We start from the raw sequence: 25,035 nt of genomic DNA, 5'->3' as shown, positions 1-25,035 counted from the left end.
CAGTTTGCAGACATAGCAAAGATGCATATTTTGCCAGCCTCGGATATGAAAGTTCACCAGAAGTTCCAAGTCGAAATGTGTCAGGTGGCTATCAGTAAAAGCTGCTTTCTATGTCACATTAAAGCTCACTGCTTTACATCTTCATTTTATTGTTTTCAGCTAATATGACTAACGTAGCATGTTAACTTAGAAAGTGAGTGGCTGGCGGAAGAGGTGAGATGAAATGGAGGTGTGACTGCGAAATGTAATCACTAGAAAACTGCTGATCGTACTCTTCTGCAGCATAGTCAGGAGATAATTTTAGAGCTAAGGCAGGAAGCTGAGTAGGATGCTGAAAAAAGCATGCAGTGGGCACTGATCACCATTTTCATAAGCACCCTGAGAACTTTCATCACTTTCAGACTGCAAAGCTATGAACCATGAATCAGATATATCTAGTAACTAAGTACCAGGTTTTCAGAAGAGCGTAGCTCTCAAAGCTAGCGTTAGATTTTCAAAAGAACGTAGCTCTTATTTAGGCCCCTAAATAAGTGGCCAGGTTTTCAAAAGAGCTCAGCTAAAAGGTTCCTATTTCTGCGTGCTTATTTAGGTGCTGAAATAGAAGCCGAGCTCTTTTGAAACTTGGCCCACGTATGGTGAAGCAAATGTCCCCAAATGTATCCAATATGTTAAGCTTTGAAATGAAGATCACACAGCTTATCACCTGCATTTAACTAAATAATAAAAGTGGTAGGGATAACATTTATAAAGTAATTTATTATTTTAAAATAATTCATTAGAGTTAAAAGCATGAGTGAAACAGAGAACAGGAAATATTTTACCAACAACAATGCACAAAATAATATTTTTGGTGTCAGTGTAACAGGTACACCAACTTTTTCAACTTCCTATTAACTTTGCCCATGGAACACAAACATTTTCCTAAAAAAACAAACAATGTTTTTTAAATGGGAAAAGTTACACTGAATACACAAAATCTTTGCTATTTATAGCTTAAAATAGTGTGAAAAAACAGTCTCTTCCCTTTCTTTAATGTGATCAAGAGTGGTATTTCCTGTGTCTCAGACTATGTGATCAGACTTTCAAAATGGTAGCTTCCCGTTTGATTGATCCAGTTTTCTTTATTATATTTAACACACCTTAAAACATCTTTTAGTGCTTTAAGATCAACCAATGATCTTAGCTGCACTAGTATAATTTCACTGAAGACAAACAGATTTACTTTACACAAGTTTACACCAGTGTATCTGAGGGCATGTCTACACTGCCCCACAGCTTGGACACCTGGGGTGTGAATAGCAGTGCCATCAAAGTACTGCACTTTAACTCTCTTGTGTGGACACTGTGGGCATGAACTAAAAGGTTCCTATTTTGCACTAATGTAGTCCTATTTGAAGAGGACTACAGGAACTCCTCACTTAAAGTCGTCCCAGTTAACATTGTTTTGCTGTTACGTTGCTGATCAATTAGGGAACATAGAATCATAGAATCATAGAATATCAGGGTTGGAAGGGACCCCAGAAGGTCATCTAGTCCAACCCCCTGCTCGAAGCAGGACCAATTCCCAGTTAAATCATCCCAGCCAGGGCTTTGTCAAGCCTGACCTTAAAAACCTCTAAGGAAGGAGATTCTACCACCTCCCTAGGTAACGCATTCCAGTGTTTCACCACCCTCTTAGTGAAAAAGTTTTTCCTAATATCCAATCTAAACCTCCCCCATTGCAACTTGAGTCCATTACTCCTCGTTCTGTCATCTGCTACCATTGAGAACAGTCTAGAGCCATCCTCTTTGGAACCCCCTTCCAGGTAGTTGAAAGCAGCTATCAAATCCCCCCTCATTCTTCTCTTCTGCAGGCTAAACAATCCCAGCTCCCTCAGCCTCTCCTCATAAGTCATGTGTTCTAGACCCCTAATCATTTTTGTTGCCCTTCGCTGGACTCTCTCCAATTTATCCACATCCTTCTTGAAGTGTGGGGCCCAAAACTGGACACAGTACTCCAGATGAGGCCTCACCAATGTCGAATAGAGGGGAACGATCACGTCCCTCGATCTGCTCGCTATGCCCCTACTTATACATCCCAAAATGCCATTGGCCTTCTTGGCAACAAGGGCACACTGCTGACTCATATTGAGCTTCTCGTCCACTGTCACCCCTAGGTCCTTTTCCGCAGAACTGCTGCCTAGCCATTCGGTCCCTAGTCTGTAGCTGTGCATTGGGTTCTTCCGTCCGAAGTGCAGGACCCTGCACTTATCCTTATTGAACCTCATCAGATTTCTTTTGGCCCAATCCTCCAATTTGTCTAGGTCCTTCTGTATCCTATCCCTCCCCTCCAGCATATCTACCACTCCTCCCAGTTTAGTATCATCTGCAAATTTGCTGAGAGTGCAATCCACACCATCCTCCAGATCATTTATGAAGATATTGAACAAAACCGGCCCCAGGACCGACCCCTGGGGCACTCCACTCGATACCGGCTGCCAACTAGACATGGAGCCATTGATCACTACCCGTTCAGCCCGACAATCTAGCCAGCTTTCTACCCACCTTATAGTGTATTCATCCAGCCCTTTTTACATGCTTGTTTAAAGCTGTACAATGCTCCCTTCTAACGTCGTTTGGCAGCCGCCTGCTTTGTCCACTGCTTGCAGGAAGAGCAGCCCGTTGGAGCTAGCTGGTGGGGGCTTGGAACCAGGGAGGACCGGCAGCCCCCTTATCAGCTCCCTGCTCCCCTAAGTTCCCTGTGCAGCAGCCGCCCAGCAGGCCAACAATTGCCTGCAGTTCAGCTGTCCCTCCCACCACTGCCATGTGCTGCTCCTGCCCTCTGCCTTGGAGCTTCTCCCAGATCCTCCTGCTTGCTGGGGGGGGGGGGAGAAGAAGGGGGGTGATGTTAGTGTGTCCCCCTCCCCCCTGCTCCTGCCCCCCATTTACCCCATCTCCATAGAGCAGGGGGACACACGACAGGACTCAGGACAGAGGGAGCTTCCTGGCAGCAGCTGTGGTCTCAGCTTGCTGATTAATTTAACAAGGCAGTGTACTTCAGAGTGGGTCAGCGTACTTAAAGGGGAAATGCGCATCTCTCTCTCTCTCTCTCTCACACACACACACACAGAGTGTGTGTCTCTGTCTGCCATGCTGTCTCCCCTCTCTCCATTCCTGCTGCCCTGTACAGGTGTGAGGCTACTTTAACAACGAGTGAACCCCTTGAGGGCTCAGCCAATTGCTAGTTCATCATTTAGCACTGAGCTATTCCCTGGGAAATATCCCACCCTCTGACTCCTCCACCTCAACCAAGCTTCACAATCATCATCGCTGTGTACCAGTATTAAATTGTTTGTTTAAAACTTATAGCGCGTGTGTGTGTGCGCGTGCCGGTCTTTTGTCTGGCAAAAAAAAAATTTTCCCTGGAACCTAACCCCCCTCCCCATTTACATTAATTCTTATGGGGAAATTGGATTCACTTAACATCGTTTTGCTTAAAGTCACTTTTTTCAGGAACATAACTACAACGTTAAGTGACAGGTTTCAGAGTAGCAGCCGTGTTAGTCTGTATCCGCAAAAAGAAAAGGAGTACTTGTGGCACCTTAGAGACTAACCAATTTATTTGAGCATCAGCTTTCGTGAGCTACAGCTCACTTCAAATGTTAACTGCTGGAAATGGCCCACCTTGATTATCACTACAAAAGGTTTTCTTCCCCCCCTCCCCCTGCTCTCCTGCTGGTAATAGTTCATCTTAAGTGATCACTCTCCTTACAGTGTGTATGATAATACCCATTTTTTCATGTTCTGTGTGTATATACATCTCCTCACTGTATTTTCCACTGAATGCATCCGATGAAGTGAGCTGTAGCTCTCGAAAGCTTAGGCTCAAATAAATGGGTTAGTCTCTAAGGTGCCACGAGTACTCCTTTTCTTTTTAACGTTGAGTGAGGAGTTACTGTACATTATTGCAAACTAGGAACCTTTTAGTTCATGCCTGCAGCATCCACAGGGGAGGAGTTCCAGCACTGCTTTTTGGTGTGCGCTGCTCTTTGCACCCTCATAGTCTGAACTGTGGGGCAATGTAGTCATGCCCTGAGAGCAGAATTTGGCCTCTATTTTCAGATCTAATTTACAGAGGCAGTTTGGAAGTCCTAGCATTCCCCCATCATAACAACCTTTTCCTGGACAAATAAACTCATTGATTGTTTTCCCTGCTTTGTTAAATAACATTTATGTGGCAAAATGTAATGGAAGAGAGAACTGCTGAATGAACTAAAGTAGTATGTGACATCAGCACTCTGCAGACACCACAGATACCTTTGATGGCACTAAACCCCTGTTTATGAGAGACAAAAGTCTAAAAAGGTCTCCTTGATTTTTAATCTACCTGTTCAAAAGAAATCTGAATAAGCAGACACCTAATTTTAATACTTAATGAATTTCTTGAAATCTTCTCAACTTTCTCCAGAATTCCACGCAACAGGACAACTTTAAACATCTGCATCTGAGACAGAGAACTAGGGCTAGATTTTCAAACTATTTAGGGGGTCTAACCCTTTTAAAAATCTGGATCCTAGTCTTACCTTACTCTTACTTCTTAAGAGTAGCATACACATGCTGTATGGAATCTCAAATGGATCTTTAACTGTAGCATGCATTTTTAAGTGCTTTCCTTCTCCTATAACCTCCTTCAGATTAGATAATTCCCCAAACCCTACTGATTATGCCCACTGATATTCTTATTAACATAAATGATTATGCTAATCATGTAACAAACTCATATAAACAAAAACATTCCATCTTACACAAAATAAAAAATATTTAGCACACATAATAATGGTGTTTCTAGATGAAAATACAATACAAATGCAGAGTTGGCTAATGCTTTTTCACAAGTAACATTACACTCTATACTAATAAAGCCTCTGGAGCAAATATCTAAAAAAGGGCTACTATGAAGACTGCCTTTAAAGGGTGGACTATTGAAGGGTAATCTCATCTTGCTTTGCAGAGATTAACAGTTTACACCATTTAACAGCGGGGGGAGCTGGGATATTTTAATGGTATGTGGACATGAAAAATGAGCTGCGTGGACTCACCTACATCAAAAGGTTAAGGAATTTGCTTATATTCTGTGTGACAGATATCTCCAGTGTATAATCTCAAACGTTTAAAGCCTGCAGGCTTCAGGGTAAAGCTGATATACAGTAGCTCAGGCCTTAATATCACTGCAGCAACATTTAGAAAAAATGCCAATAGCCAAAGATCAACAGCTTTTATCTGTTATCAATTTACGTATGATAATAGGAAAGTGAGATCTGGGATTAGTTACTTTCAGCAGAGGTGGACCCAAGAGCCAAAATTCAGAACCAGATCTGGATTTTGAATCCCCCATGGTTTGAGTCTGTCCAAGCCAGAGTTTTCATACAGACTCACCTCTTTTCAAAACACAGCTCCACTTCTCCTCCCCACCTTGTAAAGCCTCTATTTTATGTACAAGTTTTCCCATTATGGGATATAGTTTTATGCTGTAGAAACTCATGATCCCCCAAGTAAGCTCCTTTCCTACAAATTGTTTCCATTTATATAGAGAGGGGAAAATCCTGCCATGTCTCCACAGCCTAGGAAGTCCTTGACTGCAGGGAAAGCAGAGAGTTCTGCAGTACAGAGTGGTCTGCACTCTCTGCATGCCACGAAGTTGTACTCTCTGCGTGCTATATGGGGCTATTCACAGAGCTTGTGACTGAGTGAATCCATCACTACCTGGATCCATTGGCTCTTCGCCTCTGTAAAATGGGGAGAAACAGGACTGTATGGAATACTTTGGCTCTAAGATTATGGTAGCAGCTGGGAAGTGACCCTGTGGCGTGTGTGTATCAGTTCCTTCCCTCTAACCCCACAAAAAGTACCAGCACAAGGCTAGTACCTTGCTGGTACCATACTATACCTTGCTCTGGGAATGTTTAGCTGAATGTAAAGTGTAACATGTATCATGTAATTTCTAAAGGACCCTTAATGCACAGAAATCCATGGAAGGCTTTCTAATCAGACAATATGCTAACATTTCAAGGCTAAAAACAGGAAGAACACATGATATACTACCTGATTGGTAAAAAGAAAAGGAGTACTTGTGGCACCTTAGAGACTAACCAATTTATTTGAGCATGAGCTTTCGTGTAAAACCACATCTAATAGTTGATGATTACTTTGACATTTGCTTGTTAAAAATCTATAGTCTGTACACTTTGTGTGATTTTGTCTGAACAAGTCAGGAGGTGTTCACTGGACAAATATGTTGCTGATATTTTTTAAACCTTTTTACCTAGGTAACATAGTAATTGCTGGCTTAATTATTTTTTTCTTGATGAGTGTAACTTTGGTTTTCTTTAATATCTTTGCAAACTACAAGAAGCTTGTGAATTAAATTAGATAAACCAGTGCAACTTAAAAAAACCCTGCATTAAATATAGCATATTGGATAACTGAGTTTGGTGCTAAATTTAGTCTAATTTGTGCATGTATATACATATGACAATAGTCAAGATGTCGCATCCCTGCCAGTAAAGGGCATGATGCAAACAATTACAAGCATCACCAATACAAAAATATACTCTTTGAATAATTACAGGTGATTACAAAAATATATTTATTCTTACTACTTCTATATGCATAAGGGAGTTTGTAAACAAATCAGCATGTTTCTTAAAATTATTTATATATTATATACAAAAAGGGTCTCCCAGGTCAGAATTTTTACTCTCTTACACTGGTTCTACACCTGTCAATCAAGGCTGCAATGGTTTGAAATCCTTGGAGTTACATGGGCATAAAACCAGTATTGGAGTGGTGAATCAGGCCCACAGTGTTTCAAAAAATGACATTGTCATAAGGGCTCAACAAAATAAAGTAGGAGATCATTCTCTATTGCCTGTTTCTTGGGAAGTTATTTATACTCGTGCAAAGAGATTGTAAAGTGATACTAAATCCAAATGGTAGTGTTTTACACTCACTTTGCACTCCTGTAAATGACGGCCTGAGGTGCAGGGCAATGGAGAATCAGGGCCAGGTAGATGAAAAAGAAGGGAGTATTGTTGTTTGAAAGAAAGTGTTGCCGTGCAAATAGCAATCAGCAACAGATCTGAGATTTAAAAATCTATGGAAGGTATAAGGCAAGGTAAGCACTATCTCTGGCCATCACAACAGATGCTTGCTGCTGAAGGTATCATATACGAGAATGATACCTCTTCTGTTTGTCATCTAGAAGAGTTACACAATCTTCGACTATACATAGACATACACACCGCAGAGAAGATTTGCATAATTAGGCTAATTCAACAAAACCTGGGGCAACCATCTCAGTAGAGTCCTTCTATGACATTTAAGGAGTAATCTTTTGTTGTCAAATTCCCTGTTACTTTATGATGCTTTATTTTGAATTCAAGTCATGATAAAAGTCAGGACTGGCATCAAACTAGAGCTGTGTGAAATTCAACATTTGTATTTGATGGAGTTTCACCTAGAATGTTTGCAAGGTTGTTTTTTCCAAGCCATATCATGCAACTCGCATTTTACTTTGTGTAAAATTCCTACAAAATGGCTATTTTCACACTGGAAACCTGTGAAAAGTGTGAATTTAAGCATGTTTTCCTTGCCAACCCATTTCCCTTGACAACTAGGTCATTTTCACTTTAAATAAACCTTCATATCTCACCAAAAAAGGGCTCTCTGAAATTGATACATTTTAAAGTTATAACTAAATGTAAAGAAACAGGAGTAAATTTACCTTTTTTATGATGAATATTGCACACACCTCTCTCTTGAATGCCCCTAGTATTGGTAGGTTACCATCACTTCATAGCATTTGGCAATATGAGGTTCCAAAATAGCACAGATTACCACACTTGTGAAAATCCCCATGGCCCAAACCTTTCATATACATAAAGGATTTTAGAAAACCTTCTGATTTCCTTTCCCATTATGCTTTTCAACAGTGCTCCAGAGTAGGATTCAACTGGAAATCAACCTTCTGATTTGAATGGTAAGAAAGTAGGGGGTCAGAAGGCATTTCATGAAAGTAGCCACACAATCTGATTCCTCTCACAGGAGATCCTGGAATAGTTCCTAAGTGGTACACTCAATCCCCTCGTGCATGCAGACTTTGCAAGAGCCAGCTTGGAAAGATGAGTGCAATGGGCCTTGTTTTTCTCAAGAGAAAGAAAAATTGTTCTTGAGTCAAGCTGCTCAAGAGTGAGTTAGCAATGCCTGCTCCCTCTTACTCCATTGTATGGCCTGTTCTACAGAGAATCACTGACAGGTCCCTCTGGCCCACCAACCTGACAGACAGCATAAGGACGCTGTGGACTTCATTTTATCTCTGATCTGGGGCCAGGCACCTGTCCTGCAAATAGCATTAACTACCCCCTAACTCAATCCTAAGCTAGGCTAGAACTGGCCTCTCAACTCCACATTCAAGGAGCTTGTGTGTTCAGCACCCACAGTGGCCTATAAGTAACACTGGGAGGAATTCTCACCTCACTTTGAGACTCAATTTCCAACCCCAAACAGGCAGGCAGGTGAAGGACGGGTGGCAGGACAAATCCCCACCAGCTCCAGCTCAGAGCACAGCACAATTTGTGGGTTGAGTTCAGAAGCATTGTTCGAATGATATGCTCTCTGGGGTTGGGAAGTTGGGACTCTCGAGGAAGCCTGAGAGACAGCTCAGCAATCTCATTTTTTAAAGAGTCTTTCTGCTGCCCATGGGCACAGAGGACCTTCTTTCTCCTCATGTGCCACATGAGGAGCTCTTAGATGTATTGAGCATGTATAAACACAGGCACAATCCAGGGTCCCCCTGAGGCCACAGGCTTTGCAGACAATGAATAACGCTTGTTGTGATTTTGTTCCAACAAGAGAGAGCTCAGAAGTCTCTACCACTGAAAAGGAAACGCTTTATTTGGAAGGTGTCTTCTTCAGACAGCAAATTAAGAGACAGCCCAGTGGGGCAGCTCACATTTTTTATTTTATAGCAATAATTACAGCCCTAAATTGCTCGAGTGAGCTACAGAATTATTATCAGTTACATTCTATCTTTTTTCTGTGTCTTTTTAGCAAATATTCATATCTCTAGTTTCCACTACCGGAGGTTAGAAATATATTGTTACCATTAGCAGGAAGATAGGTGAATAGCTGGTACTGGCTTCTCTTTCGCTTTCCATTGCAGACATAGAAATTGACCTGAACAGGACTGGTAATTCTCTGATTGCGGAAAGGTGGTATCTCCACCACCAATGAATTCTACAGAAACAAACGTTAGAAAGTCAGTACATATCTGAGACAGGAGCTCTGCACAATAATACGAGCACATCCACTATGGGAATGTCTCTACTGAGTTCCCAAAGAGAAATATCGTCACTGCATACCAACTGGTGAGCAAGCCTTGGTGGAGCTGAAGGTTGTGCCTGCAGCAGGTTTTCTGGGTCCTTTCTGGCTAATGCTCCCTGCAGCTTGGCCTAGATTTGGGTTTCTTCAGCAATGAGTTTGATTATTGGGGTCAGAAGTGTGAAGGCAGGATAACCAAAACTGTACCACATGTATCATGTTTGTAGATGTTCCTTGCTAGGAATTTATACTTTAGGAACAGTAGTTTCCAGAATGATGAGATTGGGGTCGGGCATCACTGGGTGACATTTGTTAATAATGTTTGAGCTGCTCTGATGCCCAGTCTGGGTACTATAGAAAGAAAAGAAGCTTTAAATGGTGTGATTAGAGCTTACTCTTGGTATCACAAAAAGATTTTCTTTTTTAATAATACACCTCTACCCTGATATAACGTGACCCGATAGAACACGAATTCGGATATAATGTGGTAAAGCAGTGCTCCGGGGGGTGGGGCGGGGCTGCGTACTCCGGTGGATCAAACCAAGTTCAATGTAACACGGTTTCACCTATAACGCGGTAAGATTTTTTGGCTCCCGAGGACAGCATTATATCAGGGTAGAGGTGTATTTCCATGTTCCACAATGAAATATTTTTTATCTAACATATTTCTCCAGCCACGTCAGTTCGTGGGGTGATCTTGTCAGCTCTTCTCACCCCAGGAAGGTTAGGCCTGGTCAATGCATGGGTGAGAAATCCCAAAAGGACACCAAGTGCTACAGGAAGCAATGCTGGTGATCCCTTAGATGGCTCTCTTCCCTGAATTATTAGTGGAACAATGTTCCAATAGGGTGCTAAGAACAGACTTAGCTGCTGACAGCATCAGCTTTTAGACCCAAAAGTAAGACTGTGGCTCTATTTTTGATCACCAAAAGACCCCTAGCACTTTTTTGACTGAGTAAGGGTGATTGATAGTGATTAGTATCCTGGCTGGTTTCACATTCAGGTCTTTAAACAGTTTGCCCACATTTCCCCTGTAGTTTCCCTTGGATAAATTATTCTTCACTTCTCCTAATAAACCGTTGTGTAGGATTGCTGGACTGGAATAGAGGCCGTGCTTCCCACCTATAAATAGCTGCATTTCAGTGACGGTTTCAGTGATCAAGTTTGTAAAGCTATACACTTCTCAAACTGTGAAGCTGGTCTCCTAAGGAGACTCCAAATCTTTCTGGAGACGGCACAAGGAAGCCAGAGAAAGTGTTGTGTCTGGTGTGTTTTTTTGAGAAAAGCAGAACCCAGAACTGAATATCTTTCTTTGCTGAGCTCAAAGTGGAATTGAGCCAGCAAAAAGAAAAAAAGATACAGGCTGGCCCCATCCAGATATTGAAAATACACATTCCAAATGCATTTATTTTCAGAATAGATTTCACTGAAGGCCTTTTGCCCCCACTCCCATTAAAAGAAAGGTTTCCATGAGGGAAGGCCTTAGTACTTGGTCCGTGTCAGGGCTGGGAAAGAGTGCCAAAGTCTTGGAAAGCCCACTCTGGAAGAAGAGTGCTAGAGAAATGAAACATATTTTTAATTGCGATGTTAAAATTAAGGCATACTTACTGGTTTGCACATTTCTTTGTCAGTTTTGGCTTCCATTTCCCACACATGGTGACCATCTAAAAGACAAAAGGAGGAGGAAAATAAATCTAGTTCTGTGCTTTGTTTTCTCCCCTTCAGCCTGAGCATACAGCTGTTGACAAGTTATAAAAGTTCTGCTGGGGTGAAGAAAGAAGGAAAATAGTTCTGTTGATGGGTTGCCCAAACTTTGCCCAACCAAGAAGGTACATAAGTAACTTGCCAGGAGCATGGGATACCATTTAGTTTGTTTAAAAGGGAGGGAGAAGATGGGAGTAAAGAGATTGGGATTAAAAACAATTCGTCACTAATATGAGTAGCTCACTTCACCGCTCAGTTTCCCCATATGTAAAATGGGAATATTGATGCTTACCTCCCTTTGTAAAGTATTTTGAAATGTATGAATGATAAATACTATCAGAGCCAAGAGTTAGGATTAAAAAGGAGCAGTGTAATGAAGGGTATCAAATTATAGCTGTCCTCATCTTCAATAGGTCCCAGCATGCAATATTCTATTTTGATATGAGCAGCCTGACACAAGCTGTTTAAGTTTCTGCTGCTTAGATCAAGAGGGAACATTGCTGGGAAATGTAGTTTCTGTGCGTGACATCTCCACATTAAAGATCGATGTACACCAGTGAAGGATCTGCTCCTAGTACGTCTGTGGGCCACGTTGTTGAATTTTGGGGCTGCATCTGGCTTGCAGGCTGTGCTTTGGCCAGTCCTGTTCTATTAGTTCAATGTGTCCACATGAGATTCATTTTAAACCATGAGTTTTAGGTTTTCTGGTGATTTCTTTTGGGAAATATTTGTTTTAAAAAAATTCATTGATACAGGAACAAGTGGCCAATGAGGAGATTCTTTTTTCAGGGTTTCAAAACTCAACAACAGGGAAATGAGAAAAATAATCCAGAATGTAAGGTTTCCATTCACTGATCCTAGAAAAGGAAAAATATGTACAAATGGCCACAAACAGATTGCTGTCTGAGTTCAGCAGCAGGGACACTTGTGGTTTAATGCACATGAGATGTCATTGGAGTGAATGGGAAAATTAAACTTGATGTCATCTCTTTTGTATATTTATTGCATTGGGACATGCAAATGCAAATATTAGTTATTTTGAACTTCACCACACAGCTGTTCACATGTTTAAAAAAACAGCCTCTCTGGAAGGTACCAGTGAATGCACTTTTTCTTCTCTCTTCTCTTTCATGCCAAGGATGGAGGTGACACATTTAAAACGGTCTGATTTATTACAAATGTCTGTAAATAATATTTTTGTGTACAGCACTCCCACTGTGAAAGGAATGCTGTAGTGCAACTGGCTTTTGGTGATTGTTTTTAAGTCTAAAACCATTTCTTCTTGTGTGTGAATGCTACACACTTTTGAGCACAACTGATTTCTATCAGAAATAATCAGCATATATGCCTTAGTTTCTTCCTCCATTTTAAATCATGCTGCCAAATAAAAATAAACAAGAAGAAGAATCTTTGCAGTAGGTATTGCAATAGTAGGGAGACAGAAGAGAAGAATTAGCACTCAAATCTTTCTAGCAGTGTCTTTTAGCACTGCCAGGATTAAACAGACCTCGCAGGAGTACTGGATATAACTTCAGAATTAATCTACCAGATGCTTTTTCTAAATTGACAATAAAAAAACCTGACCACAATCCCTCAAATTGGGACCCATCTTTTCTCTGTGAAAAAAAAAAAAAAAGTTAAACTGAAGTTGAAATTAACATGATTTTGAAAGTATCAGAATTTTGACAGCACTACAAACTATTCAGAGTAACAGTCTTCTTAGGAACCTCTGCTTTAGTAGTGTTTTTACCTAAAGAAGTGCAATCTAGTAGTTAGCATGTGTTAAATTTGCTTCTGTAAATGGATTACCAAACTTCAGGTTATTTCGTTATGTTTAATTTCCACCTTGCAAGATGAATGACTTGATTCAGGATTCTGTTTTTATTTCTTGCCAATATTTTTGTAAAATTCAAAATGGCTCCTTCTACAGCTAATCTTTCAATTACCTCATCCAGTGCTGCCATTATGTGCTTTTTAAATTTTTATGATGACAAAGAGTGAGTTTTTTCAGAAACATTTTAGATGATATAATCTAAACTGTTATATATAAAATAATCCCGAGCTGTGCTTATTCTTTGGCTATTATCTAGAAGCTAATAAGAGCACTAGCTTTTGGTCCAATAAGAAATTCTCTTGAGAATGTCCAGACCTTTGCTGTTTAAAGGGGCGGGGAAACAGATGACTCATTAAGAGTTAGTGACATTTCATTTAACCAAAACATAAGGAGGAGAAGTTGTTATGAAGCAGAGACAAAAAAGTAGACAATTCTTCATGTTACGTCTGGTGAACCGAGAAGGAAATCTCAACGCCCACGGACTGGGATCAACTCCAGGAGGGAAACCTTAGACCACTACGTCAACTTCTCACAGTAAACATGTTTTGCAGGTTTATACAGTTCAGCTGAAATGTAAAAAAAAGAAAAGAAAAGAAAAAAGAAAAAAAAAAAAGATGGGAATGGAACAATTTGTGGGGGCTTGAAACATTTGCCTATCTCAGGGAAAAGTATTTTTCTTCCAGTGCCACATATGCCCAGTATCCTACCAAGTATGCAGGATACTGTCTCTTGTCAGAATGTGCCTGAGGAGTGAGGACCAATAAACCACAAAAGTTTCCATTGTAAGTCTGCCACATCTGCATCAGCCTGGCTGACTCAAAGCCCAAGGCAACTCCCTTCTTGGCCAAGGACCAACAAAAGTACACCAGAGCAATTTATACCTTTCCAAAATGCAAATAATTCAAATTACAGACATAACACAAAGCTGAAGCAGACACATTTCAGGCATTCCCGTTAAAGTTTACTCTCTGGAATTACTGTACCCAAATGGGCAGTTGTTATGAAAAAGAGAGAGAGAGAGAGAGTCTTTTCCAAGCAACTTATTTTATTTATTTATTTACGTTTACAAAGTATTTTTAAAATCCCCTCTTGAAATCAAATGCCTCGTTTCAGTCAGAGTGCTTGTTAACATTTTGTTACGGTATATTGAAGGGATAGATGTATGGGAAGTCTCTCTCCAAATCTCACATTTTGCTTCTCTTTTGAACCAAGAGAATGCCTCAGGGTTTTAATTTTTTTGTACGGGGAAGGGAGGCACACCACAGAGAACATAGAGCAAAGCCCACTGAAGTTACTGGGGATTAAATCTTGGCCCCACTCTGGTGGTCTTCAATGAGCTTTGGATCAGGCCCAGTGTGAGGAACTAGCTACACAAGTAACAAAAGTTCTATGCGAGCAGGAAGCTGTTTGGCTCTTTCTACTCAGGATGGATCTCAGAGTCTGGAAGGGCAATATTTAGTGCTGTTTGTCGTCATTTACAGCTGGTGATCAGTATAATTGTCAACTGAAAACAAAGGGATTTGTTGGGAAGTCTGACACTGAAAGACTGATAACTGTGATGTGCCGTTATTGATAGCATTTTCTGTTCTGAGTGTGCTTCATCCAGCTCTGCTTTATCGGGTTTTTTTCAGTCTGTAGTAAGCCCCTGGAGTTACTAGAGATGAAAACACGGTACACCTACTTCATTAGTATGGGTTTTTTTGAACTTTTCAATATATAAACACCCATTTAAAATGAAATGGCTCAACAGTGAATGGTTCTTTGTAGTTCACTCCTATCAACTGCTCACTGCAGAATTAAAGGAAACTGTGCAGATGTCCAGAAGTAAAAATATTCTAAATCATTAGGGAATTCCCTGCAGCATGAGTCACAGGAACGGCTTCCCCACCACACCCAACTAGAAGATTTCCACATAAAAAGGCATTGTAGGCCTGTTTTAACACAGCAGAAGCGCTAAAAGAAGTTGAGTAAATCTCACAGTATCAGTTACTTACATATATCGTTGTGGTTTGTTAGGCTTCAATATTTTTCTTCATACAGCTGTAACTTAGAGTCAAAGAGCTATAAAGGCTTTCCAAAGAATTGTTCTGCTGTCTTCTAATCCTTATTGGTGTACATTGGAAATTATCTTTATATGTCTCTAGGACTGTGTTTACTTTCTATACACCAGAAAATTGCTGTTAAATAGCTAGAGGTTTAAGAGATCACAAGAATCAAACCAGCAGTTTAGCTGGAAGATTATATTAACGTGAAGGTTTTATAGGCACACAAAAATTAAGAGGAGGAACAGCAAGATAAAAGAATATGCATTATCAAAACAAAAAAGAACTAGAAACCAGAAAGCATATGCCATCCGTATCTGGTGATCACTCAAGCCTTTCCTCCATGAAATGGACATAACAGGAGACTTTGTAGACACTTACATTGTCTTGCTTTACTTGAATAGGTTAAAAATATTCCAGCTTCCCCAATAACCATGGCTCACTCAAAGACATAGAAAGGAACAGATATTATCTAGGATTTCATTGCCTATACTTTGCCTCCTTCCAATCTGTAGTTAAGCCGAGCTTGGTGCAATGGTGAATTGGGCCTGTAGTTTTTACACAGATATATTTTTCAATCAAGGGTATGGAGCTATTTTCTCCTAAAGGGGCCCACTGTTTGATTAATTGTTGTGAGTTTGCTGTCAACACTGATTTCCTGAACAGCTCAGTTCACCTTATAATATAGGAGATCCACAGCAAACTGTGCAATACTGGGGTCCAAACTGAGACATTGTTTGAGCAGAACATGGCATGACCATATGTTCTGATTTTTGGGTGCCCTACAGACATAGCCTACCCTACACTTATTCAAGTTAATGTGTATTTCACTGCCATCCAAATCCTTTTGCATTACAGGAGTCACAAGTTTTAGATTTATCTTCTAATCATTCATTCCTTGTGAAGCGTGTTCATGTTATCACTTGACATGGAGATGATTGATCTGCAATTATATCCTGAGGGAAGGGTAGGTTTCTATGCTAGAGGAGAGAGTGGATATTAAGTTGGAGTCCTCTCATTCAGACCTGCAATCAACCAGCCTTGTGTTGAGATACCATCAGTTCTTACAAGGTAAGCAGGCTGAGTCAGGTGTGTACTTGGACAAGAAACCTCCAAAGGAAACCTAGTAGGGCTGTCGATTAATCACAGTTAACTCATAGGATTAACTAAAAAAAAATTAAGCGTGATTAAAGGCAATTTTAATCACACTGTTAAACAATAGAATACCAACTGAAATTTATTAAATATTTTGGATGTTTTTCTACATTTTCATATATATTGTATTCTTTGTTATTGAAATCAAAGTGTATATTATTTTTATTACAAATATTAAAAATGATAAACAAAAGAAATAGTATTTTTCCATTCACCTCATACAAGTACTGTAGTGGAATCTCTTTGTCGTGAAATTGCAACTTACAAATATAGATTTTTTTTTTTACATAACTGCACTCAAAAACAAAACAATGTAAAACTTCAGAGCCTACAAGTTCACTCAGTCCTACTTCTTGTTCAGCCAATTGCTAGGACAAACAAGTTTGTTTATATTTACAGGAGACAATGCTGCCCTCTTCAAATTTATAATGTCACCAGAAAGTGAGAACAGGCATTTGCATGGCACTTTTGTTGCCGGCTTTGCAAGGTATTTACGTGCCAGATATGCTAAACATTCGTATCCCCCTTCATGCTTTGGCCACGATTCCAGAGGACATGCTTTCATGCTGATGACGCTTGTTAAAAAAATAATGTGTTAATTAAATTTGTGACTGAACTCCTTGGGGGAGAATTCTATGCCCCCTGCTCTGTTTTACCTGCATTCTGCCATATATTTCATGTTATAGCAGTTTCGGATGATGACCCAGCACATGTCGTTCATTTTAAGAACACTTTTAATGTAAATTTGACAAAATGCAAAGCAGATACCAATGTGAGATTTCTAAAGATAGCTACAGCACTCGACCTAAGGTTTAAGAATCTGAAGTGCCTTCCAAAATCTGAGAGGGACAAGGTGTGGAGCATGCTTTCACAAGTCTTAAAAGAGCAACACTCCAATGTGGAACCCGAACCACCAAAAAAGAAAATCAACCTTCTGCTGGTGGCATCTGACTCAGGTGATGACAATGAACATGCATTGATCCACACTGCTTTCGATTGTTATTGAGCAGAACCTGTCTTCAGCATGGACGCATGTTCCCTGGAATGGCGGTTGAAGCACTAAGGGACATATGAAACTTTAGTGCATCTGGCACATATATATCTTGCAATGCCAGCTACAACCGCGCCATGAAAACGCCTGTTCTCACTTTCAGGTGAAATTGTAAACAAGAAGTGGGCAGCATTATTTCCTGAAAATGTAAACAAACTTGTTTGTCTGAGCGATTGGCTGAACAAGAAATAGGACTGAGTGGACTTGCAGGCTCTAAAATTTTATATTGTTTTGTTTTTGAATGCAGTTTTCTTTGTACATAATTCTACATTTGTAAGTTCAACTTTCATGATAAATAGATTGCACTACAGTACTTGTATTAGGTTAATTGAATTTTGTTTTTTTACAGTGCAAATATTTGTAATAAAAAATATAAAGTGAGCACTGTACATTTTGTATTCTTTGTTGTAATTGAAATCAGTATATTTGAAAATGTAGAAAATATCCAAAATATTTAAATAAATCGTATTCTATTATTATTTAACAATGTGATTAATCACAATTAATTTTTTTAATCGTTTGACAGCCCTAAAACCTAGTAACTGTAAGAGATGATGCTGATGATTCAGAAGGTGGCACTCTTCTCTCCAACTCAGTACTGAACAAATGCTCCCCACGTATTGTCTTACACACTCCGCTAAACAATTGCTTTATCTCACACTAGAAGTGGCTGCATTTCAAGGCTCAGAAATTCATAGCTTCTAAAGCCAGAAGGGAACATTATGATCATCTAGTCTGACCTGATGCATGACACAGGCCACTAAACCTAACCCAGTGATTCCTCCAGTGAAGGGAATTATTCTTCCCTGTACATAACCAAATAATGCTGGGCTCAGTAACTTGTGGATGAAGTTGATCACTTTGTACAGACTGCGTATCAGTTTACATTTGTAAAGAGCTTTATGATGGGGTATGCACTAGCAAATATAAAACAGAAATATTAACAGCACTGGCTAAGTAGCTGTCTGTCTCTGGAAGAGTGTAAAGGAGGAAACATTGTTTAGAGCAACACAGGAGAACGCCTTTTGTATATACAATACGGGCCTTTCTTTCAACTTCCCCAACAACACTCGGCTTCTTTTAGTTTAGTGGTTTCTTAGATCTCCACTAATAGGGACTGAGTAGGAAGTTTGGCAAATCCCTCCCTGTCCCTGCCATCTATGTAAATAAAAGTGTGTAGGGTTTGACTAGAGCCAACTTCAGAGCAGCTCCATCTTCTGCATGCAATCATCTCCTCTCCCCATGCTGGCAGCATCTCCTGCCTGTGCTCACCTCAGTCTCTCCCTCCCCTCCTCTTCCTGCTGTGGGCTCAGTCTCTGTTCTGACACCCTTATCTGCCAGTGCTTCTCTCAGCCATTATTCTGATTTTCTCCTCTGGTTATATTGGTTTTCACCATTGTCTCTTCCCACTCCCTCTGTCAAAAGGACACCCAGCTACACGCTCCCTCCTTCCAGCTTTTCCCTCTTCCCTGCCAGAGAAACCCTCCCATTGCCTCTTATATTTCCAGCCATTTTGCTCCCCAGGACAAGAAAGAACCCTTTTATGTGCTCTATTTCCCCTTTCTGTCTGAAACTCCCACCAACCTGTTGCCTTTTCCCAGAGAAGTCAAGGCCTAGTGGGGGAGGATGGCTGTGGGGGGACAAAGACTGAGAAGGTCTTCTGATCAGTATCTGCACTTTTGGATGCCAAATTCAAACCCATCATTAGAGGTTCACCCATAGCTGGAATATATTTATTTTTATGAGGATGATGGGATTTTGGGTGTATTTGTATACACACTTTTGCAATGTAAGGCTGAGTTTTGTGTTCCTACTCCTATGTATTTTTTGCAGATTTGAGCTGAGTTTTGTATTCAAATGCACACAGTATCTCTGATGTAAAGGCGAGTTATTTTTTCTTTCAAAGTTCTCTTTAAATAAAAAATAGCTTAATTGAACAACAACAACAAAATGTTGTCGAGAAGCCACGTACTAAAAATCAGATAAAAGCCTGTTTCTTCTATGTATCACAGCGTGTGTAGGCACCCACCATCTGAAAGTCAGACCCCATTACATTTTCTTAGATTGGGAGTTTCTCAAAGTTTCTCAAACCAAGACACCCCCAAAGCAATAGCATCATGTTTACCTCTGAATACAAAGCACTTTGCAGTGTCTATCAGATGTATCTTCTTATCTAACTTTATTACATGGTTTCTAGCGAATTGCATTTTTTTAGTTCAACTAGGCCTTTGAAATTAACTATATTTTGAGACTGATCATTTAAATAAGTTTCTTTGCTAAAAAGTGACTCCAGAAACAGAATTTGGAGTTCTACATCTGTTGCCTCTCAATGATTCTAAATCAAATATACTCTATTTACAAGTAAAATCATAGTTTCTTCCTTCTCTTAATTGTCAGCCCTGAAAACTCCTTCTGGAACAAGAAATTCAAGTTGAGTAGTTTCCTTTCCACACATTATCAACAGTAGTAATGAATGGCTCTTAAGACCAAATTCTGCTAGTTGGTCTGTCCATGTAATGCCTCCATCTTCAAATTATACTCTCTCCCATACAATCCTGAGCCAACTCCCTCAGCTTAATCCTGCATCTCATCCTGTCTCTCAAACTTCTCCAATGCATATCTTCCAGTCAACAAACTTATCACCACCAAAACTGAACTCCAGATCTTCCCTTCCAAGAACCACTCCTTTCCTCCCATGCCCTCTGTCATCACTGACAGCTCCACCGTCTGCTCCCTATGCACTTGGGCCTGTAACCCAGGAGTCATCACCAACTTCTCCTTCTCTCTTTCCTGGCGCAGCCAAGTTGGGCCCAAATCCAGCCACCTCTCATCTAGGCTCGCATCCTCTCCCATCATGACCGTTGCAACCTCCTCTCTGGCCTCTCTGACACCCACATCACTCTTGGATCTAGTCAAAATAATACGTACATCTTCCTTGCATGTCAATCTGAGTTTGCCACTCCCCAATCCTTTTGAATCCCTCCACTGGCTCCCTCTATTCCAAAAACATCCAGCTCAAGTTTAATGCCTTTGATACTCCCTCCCTACTTAATCTGCCCTTGTCTCTTACGTCATCCTCTGCGGCACTCGTCTCTGCAAATAATGCAAGCCTTGACAAAGCCCCTTATCTCTCTATTTCTCCCTTAACTATCTTTATACTCTCTTCCATGCTGTTCTTTACACATGGAGTGCCCTCGTTGAACTGACCCACTGTCCTCTCCTCCTTCAAGTCTCTCTCTGCTTCTACCATGACACCAACAAGAAATTAACCTACTAATAGGAGATAACTGCAAATGCAGAGCACAAAACTGTGTAGAAAGGTGCAAGTTTATAGTCCTTTTTCAGTCATGTTATCATCTTTCCTAGGCTGGTGTCCCATCCCACCTCTCGTCTGTTCATTAGCTCCAATCCCCCAAGGGTCAGAGTTAAATCTGTGTGTTTGGATGGCACTCCTGCACAGCCAATCAGGCTTGTTTGCAGAGTAGTAGGGAGTGGGGGAAAGGAGGGAAGAGGAAGGATCCCTCTTGTCAAATCCACACAGATGTAATCTAAAATTCACAAGAATGCTCGAACACCTGTCTGGCAACTGGACTCGTGGTCTCCCGGGTTACTGTCTTATTTGAAGGAATGCTGGCAACTCAGCCCAGCCAACCATAGATACTGCCAGAGAACCTGCCCCTCCTCAGTTCAGGCCACTTCTGCACATCTGAATTTGCCATTACATTCTGGTTAAACCTAATTGAAAATGTGATTGAAAATACCACACATTTTCTAAGAGGCATTTCTACGGAACCGCACTCTGAGCTTTACTATTGGGATCTACAGTTCTTTAGCTCACTGGACCTTTACCTATCTCTGTGGATGGGGTGTGCATAAAATATCACTGATAACATTAGAGTGATGCACTATATACACTAATATAGTATTTAAGGATCAGATTGTACAAAGCTGAAGTCTGAGGTCTGCACACAACTAACACCATTGCATGCACAAAACAGATGCTTTATCCCTCAAATGGCTAGGTAGCTCACTAAATTTCCATTTTCATGTGCAATTGCAGTAGCATGCAACTGTAGGCACACTTGCCTGCGTATCTTTTGCCTCCCTTTAAAAAAAAAAAATACCTGTCCTTAGTCCACAGTAGATGCTTGTACTTGACCAAAGGCATTTAACAAATACTACTCTTAACTGTGACAGAGGCACCTTGGTGATGATACCATCTCATGCGTACAGATGCTCTCCCATTCTATCTTTACCATTCCTTAGGCTAAAAAGCCAGGGAAATCTGAAACATGCTGACATTTCCTACAAGCTATGTCATAGCTTCTGCATAGGCATGAAAAGATTTGGCCATCTAATGTCCCCATTATTTGATGAAACTATCAGCCCAAGGATATCTGTTTCTGGTCAATGGCCAGAAACCTCCTTGGCTACCAATAGATCTCTAGGAACAAGGTACAAGTGACCTTCACATGAGTTCTGTGCTCCCAGCTGTATGCCTCTCAAGTTTCTAGTCTCTCCCACTGCACATGAGCCAGTGCATAAACTCTTAGTACTAAGTGGAATGTGTGTGCTGACCTCTGATAAACTGGCGGACAAAGATAAAATTATGTAGCATTTGCTCATCTATAAGCACATTATGCCACTTGTTTATTTATTCTATGAGCTACAGTTTGATTACCAGTGTGTAACATTACCCTTTTTTTTTTTTTTTTGGCTAGTTGCCCTCCAAACTGTGACTGCGACTAGCAATAGAAGGAGCAATGGAAAGATCTCTGAGAATGTAAGATCTTTTACCGAATGGCGCTCTGCCAAAACTCTGGTCACCTGTCTCTACGTCACATCTCGCCAAAACAGACTCAAACTGTGAGCTTTCCAGTGCCTCAGAGAAAAAATAAAAGCCCACATGATTCCTCAGGACTGTCCATTACATGCAAAGCTGCTTCAGGAACATATCAGTTATCAGACGTTTGGCAAACTAAATGACCTCGTGCGACAGCCCCGCATTTGAATACCAGCTGTATGGAAAAGCTTTTGCTTGGGCAATGTTCAGCAGGCAAAGCTGAGATTTCCCAACAGGTTTCTATGCTTTCAGACAGAAATTTTACCTTGCAGCAGCAGCACATTGGTTCTATTCTTTGCTAGAGATCATGGAAATTGCAAAACAACCAGCAAAATGTTTCTTTACATTTCTAAATGAATGCGTGTTGGCTGTAGTCCCTTCCCTTTTGTGTTTGCTGTCTGTGAACCTTCACTAGATCACGTTTTACTAGCACAAAAGTTTATAATAGGTGAATTTAAGCTTGCCTGGTGAAATACTTGCTGAAAGCAAATTTAAAATGTGCTTTCTCTGAGCAGATGCACCAGAAACCTGATTTTCTTTAACTATCTGAAGTCTTTTCTATAGTACCCATTACTAGAGCTGAGCAAAAATTTTTGGGCGAATAGTAAATTTACCAGTAACTGCATTTTGGGGGGCATCAAAACTACTAGTGAATTTAGGTCAAATCTGGCAAACAATTAAAAATTGAAATGTCTAAAAGTTTTGTTTTGACATTTTGAAATGAACTCTTTTGATATTTCATTTGAAAATCAAACATTTTGTGTAGAAAATGCCATTTCAAATCAATATTCCAAGCATTTCACTTGACCCAAACAAAATGTTGTTCCATCAAGGAAAAAAAATCCATTTCAGTTGGAAAAAAACAGAATTTCCCCCCATATTTTTCAATTCAGCCACCAAACCAAATCCATTTTTTTAAACCAGCTACTTGCTTGGCTCTACCCCTTACCATGGCATCTAACTATATAGATTTTAAGAGCTATGCCTGCCCTATTAAGGAAAAGAAACAATCACAGATAAGCAAGACAGCAAATGTTTGAAATAGCAAGTGACAGAATAAATGATATTTACAAAAAGCTTTGTTTAATAGCTTCTAATAATGACTAAATCTGAGAAAATCCTGTTCTGTTTGAGATCATTTCAGAAACAGAAAAAAAGATGACATTCTTTGGAGACTTAAGCCATTCTTTGGAGACTTAAGCTTCATTGACTTTAGGCGTAATATCTAAGGACAGTCAGCTTTGTCGCTGGGTCTCAGAATATGTTGGCGCTAGTAATCACTGCTGATTTGCTGTTTGAGTAATTAACAACATGTTCAAAACCACTGAAGTCATCCAGAGAAACAACAATACTTGTGAAACAGCAATCTTGTGAAATTTACTAATATACATGACAGAAGTATGAGAAATGCTTGCGCACTTACATTTGTCATGGAAAGTACAAATGTATATCCTTATCCATAAAGAGACACCTCTATAAATTAAAGGAAAAAAAAACAGAATTTTGGATTGAATTTATTAAAAAAAAAAACAGTTCTGTAATGATCTTGGTCATTGAACTCTGACCTTTCAGCTTTTTAACTCTTTTTACCTCCTGATCTGGTCATTAAGCATAGAGCCAAATGAGTGTGTATGGGACTTCAAATGCATTAGTGGAATTCTGCCTTACTAAAAAAGATATGGAACACACATGTAATCCTGTGAAGAACTATTTGACATCACAGCTGAAAAGTCTGGAGAATCTGAAAAAGTCTGCCAGTAATGAGCATTTCAGTCCCTTGAACCTAATCTGTTAGTCTTTGCTGTCCTTTGGTGCTGTGGATCTTGGTTCTGTTCCTGGCTGGTTACCCTATGAAACATTTTGCAAACTATTCTGAAGAGAAGCTGTTATTTTACTGTCACAATAATTATATACTCAGTTTTGTGGGTCATCATCCATAATAATATTGCTGTAAGGTAATCAGCAGCATGGTCTGCAATATGGTGATTTCTGGTTTGGTATAGGACTCTCTTTGTGTTTCTTTGCCTTCTACAGCTTGCAAATTAATGCTGCTACTTAAAAACTAGTTTTGGAAAACAAATTACTCAACATCATCCCTTGTAACATTAGAACAGAACCTATGTTCTTTGAAGTCATTGTGTCAGAAAGGAAATATTTTGTCATTTCTAAGCCCAGTGTACTTCCTCAGAAAGCAAATGTGTTTCTAATTGCATCAAATTATGTACATAAAATGCTATGCCTTTTCTTCACTTGTAAATGCCTGTATACAAATATTAAGGTTTTGTGCTCCTGTGCTGCAAGTGTCCAGGCAAAATTGTTGAGCATCTAACTTCTGAAGATGATACTAAAATAAATAAATAACCCAGGCTTCTATACTGTGTCTAATGTCCAGCAGCAAAAACTGAGAAACCCAGAATCACTTGTCATTTTTGAAAATCTGGGTTTTTTCTGTTTCAAGCAGGAGGAGAAAACCACAAACTTTAAATGGAGAGGTAAATTGAAAAAGCAGAACATATATAAGAGTAATGCGTAATGAACAAAGTCATTGTGGGACCCACTGATGTAAGGGAATACTGAATTTAAAAGGTCAACCCTCTTAAGCATAGCTGGCATTCATATTTTTACTACTACTGTGGCTGAGTTTCTTGGATGCACATTTTATATGGACTTTCATCACCGGAAAATATGGTCTGATGTGCAAGCAATAAAGGATTGACCAAAATCCTTTGAAATAAGGACTTATTTCAGTACGTGAACTTTTTTGTGGTAGTATAAAAGGTCTGAGCATATTATAGTATGCTTCTGAAAAGACACATTATTTATCTTGTAAGAGCTGCCCTTCTGCCTTGATGCTGTGCTGTATTACAAAGAAATTCTACTTTTAAACATGCCCTTTTAAATACAACTAATCCCCTCAACTAACCACTTTCTTCTCCACAAGAGATGCAGCATCTTACAGGCTGTGTTAGTATTTCACACTGTTTCAAACACTTCTTTGCTGAAAAATAGTAATTCAGGGGTTAACTGACAACACGACTCTGCTGCCTCT

The 25,035-nt window shown here is 40.0% G+C and overlaps 1 protein-coding gene across 3 annotated transcripts in view; it reads right to left on the bottom strand.

Annotated features, from left to right (window-relative positions):
* NFATC1 (nuclear factor of activated T cells 1) overlaps positions 1-25,035 on the bottom strand; it is a gene marked incomplete at its 5' end in the record, with an annotated part of 147,154 nt that overhangs the window by 54,166 nt on the left and 67,953 nt on the right. For all 3 annotated transcript variants that reach the window (XM_084618290.1, XM_084618291.1, XM_084618292.1), the window contains 2 exons: positions 9,141-9,273; positions 10,966-11,021. In XM_084618290.1, coding sequence (XP_084474416.1) covers positions 9,141-9,273; positions 10,966-11,021 — 189 coding nt within the window. The remainder of the gene's footprint in view (positions 1-9,140; positions 9,274-10,965; positions 11,022-25,035) is intronic.

The sequence above is a fragment of the Lepidochelys olivacea genome, assembly GCF_965140295.1.
Source record: "Lepidochelys olivacea isolate rLepOli2 genome assembly, chromosome: 2".
Taxonomy (NCBI): Eukaryota; Metazoa; Chordata; order Testudines; family Cheloniidae; genus Lepidochelys; species Lepidochelys olivacea.
The sequence above is the reverse complement of the archived record's forward strand: the minus strand, read 5'-3'. Positions and strand labels throughout refer to the sequence as shown.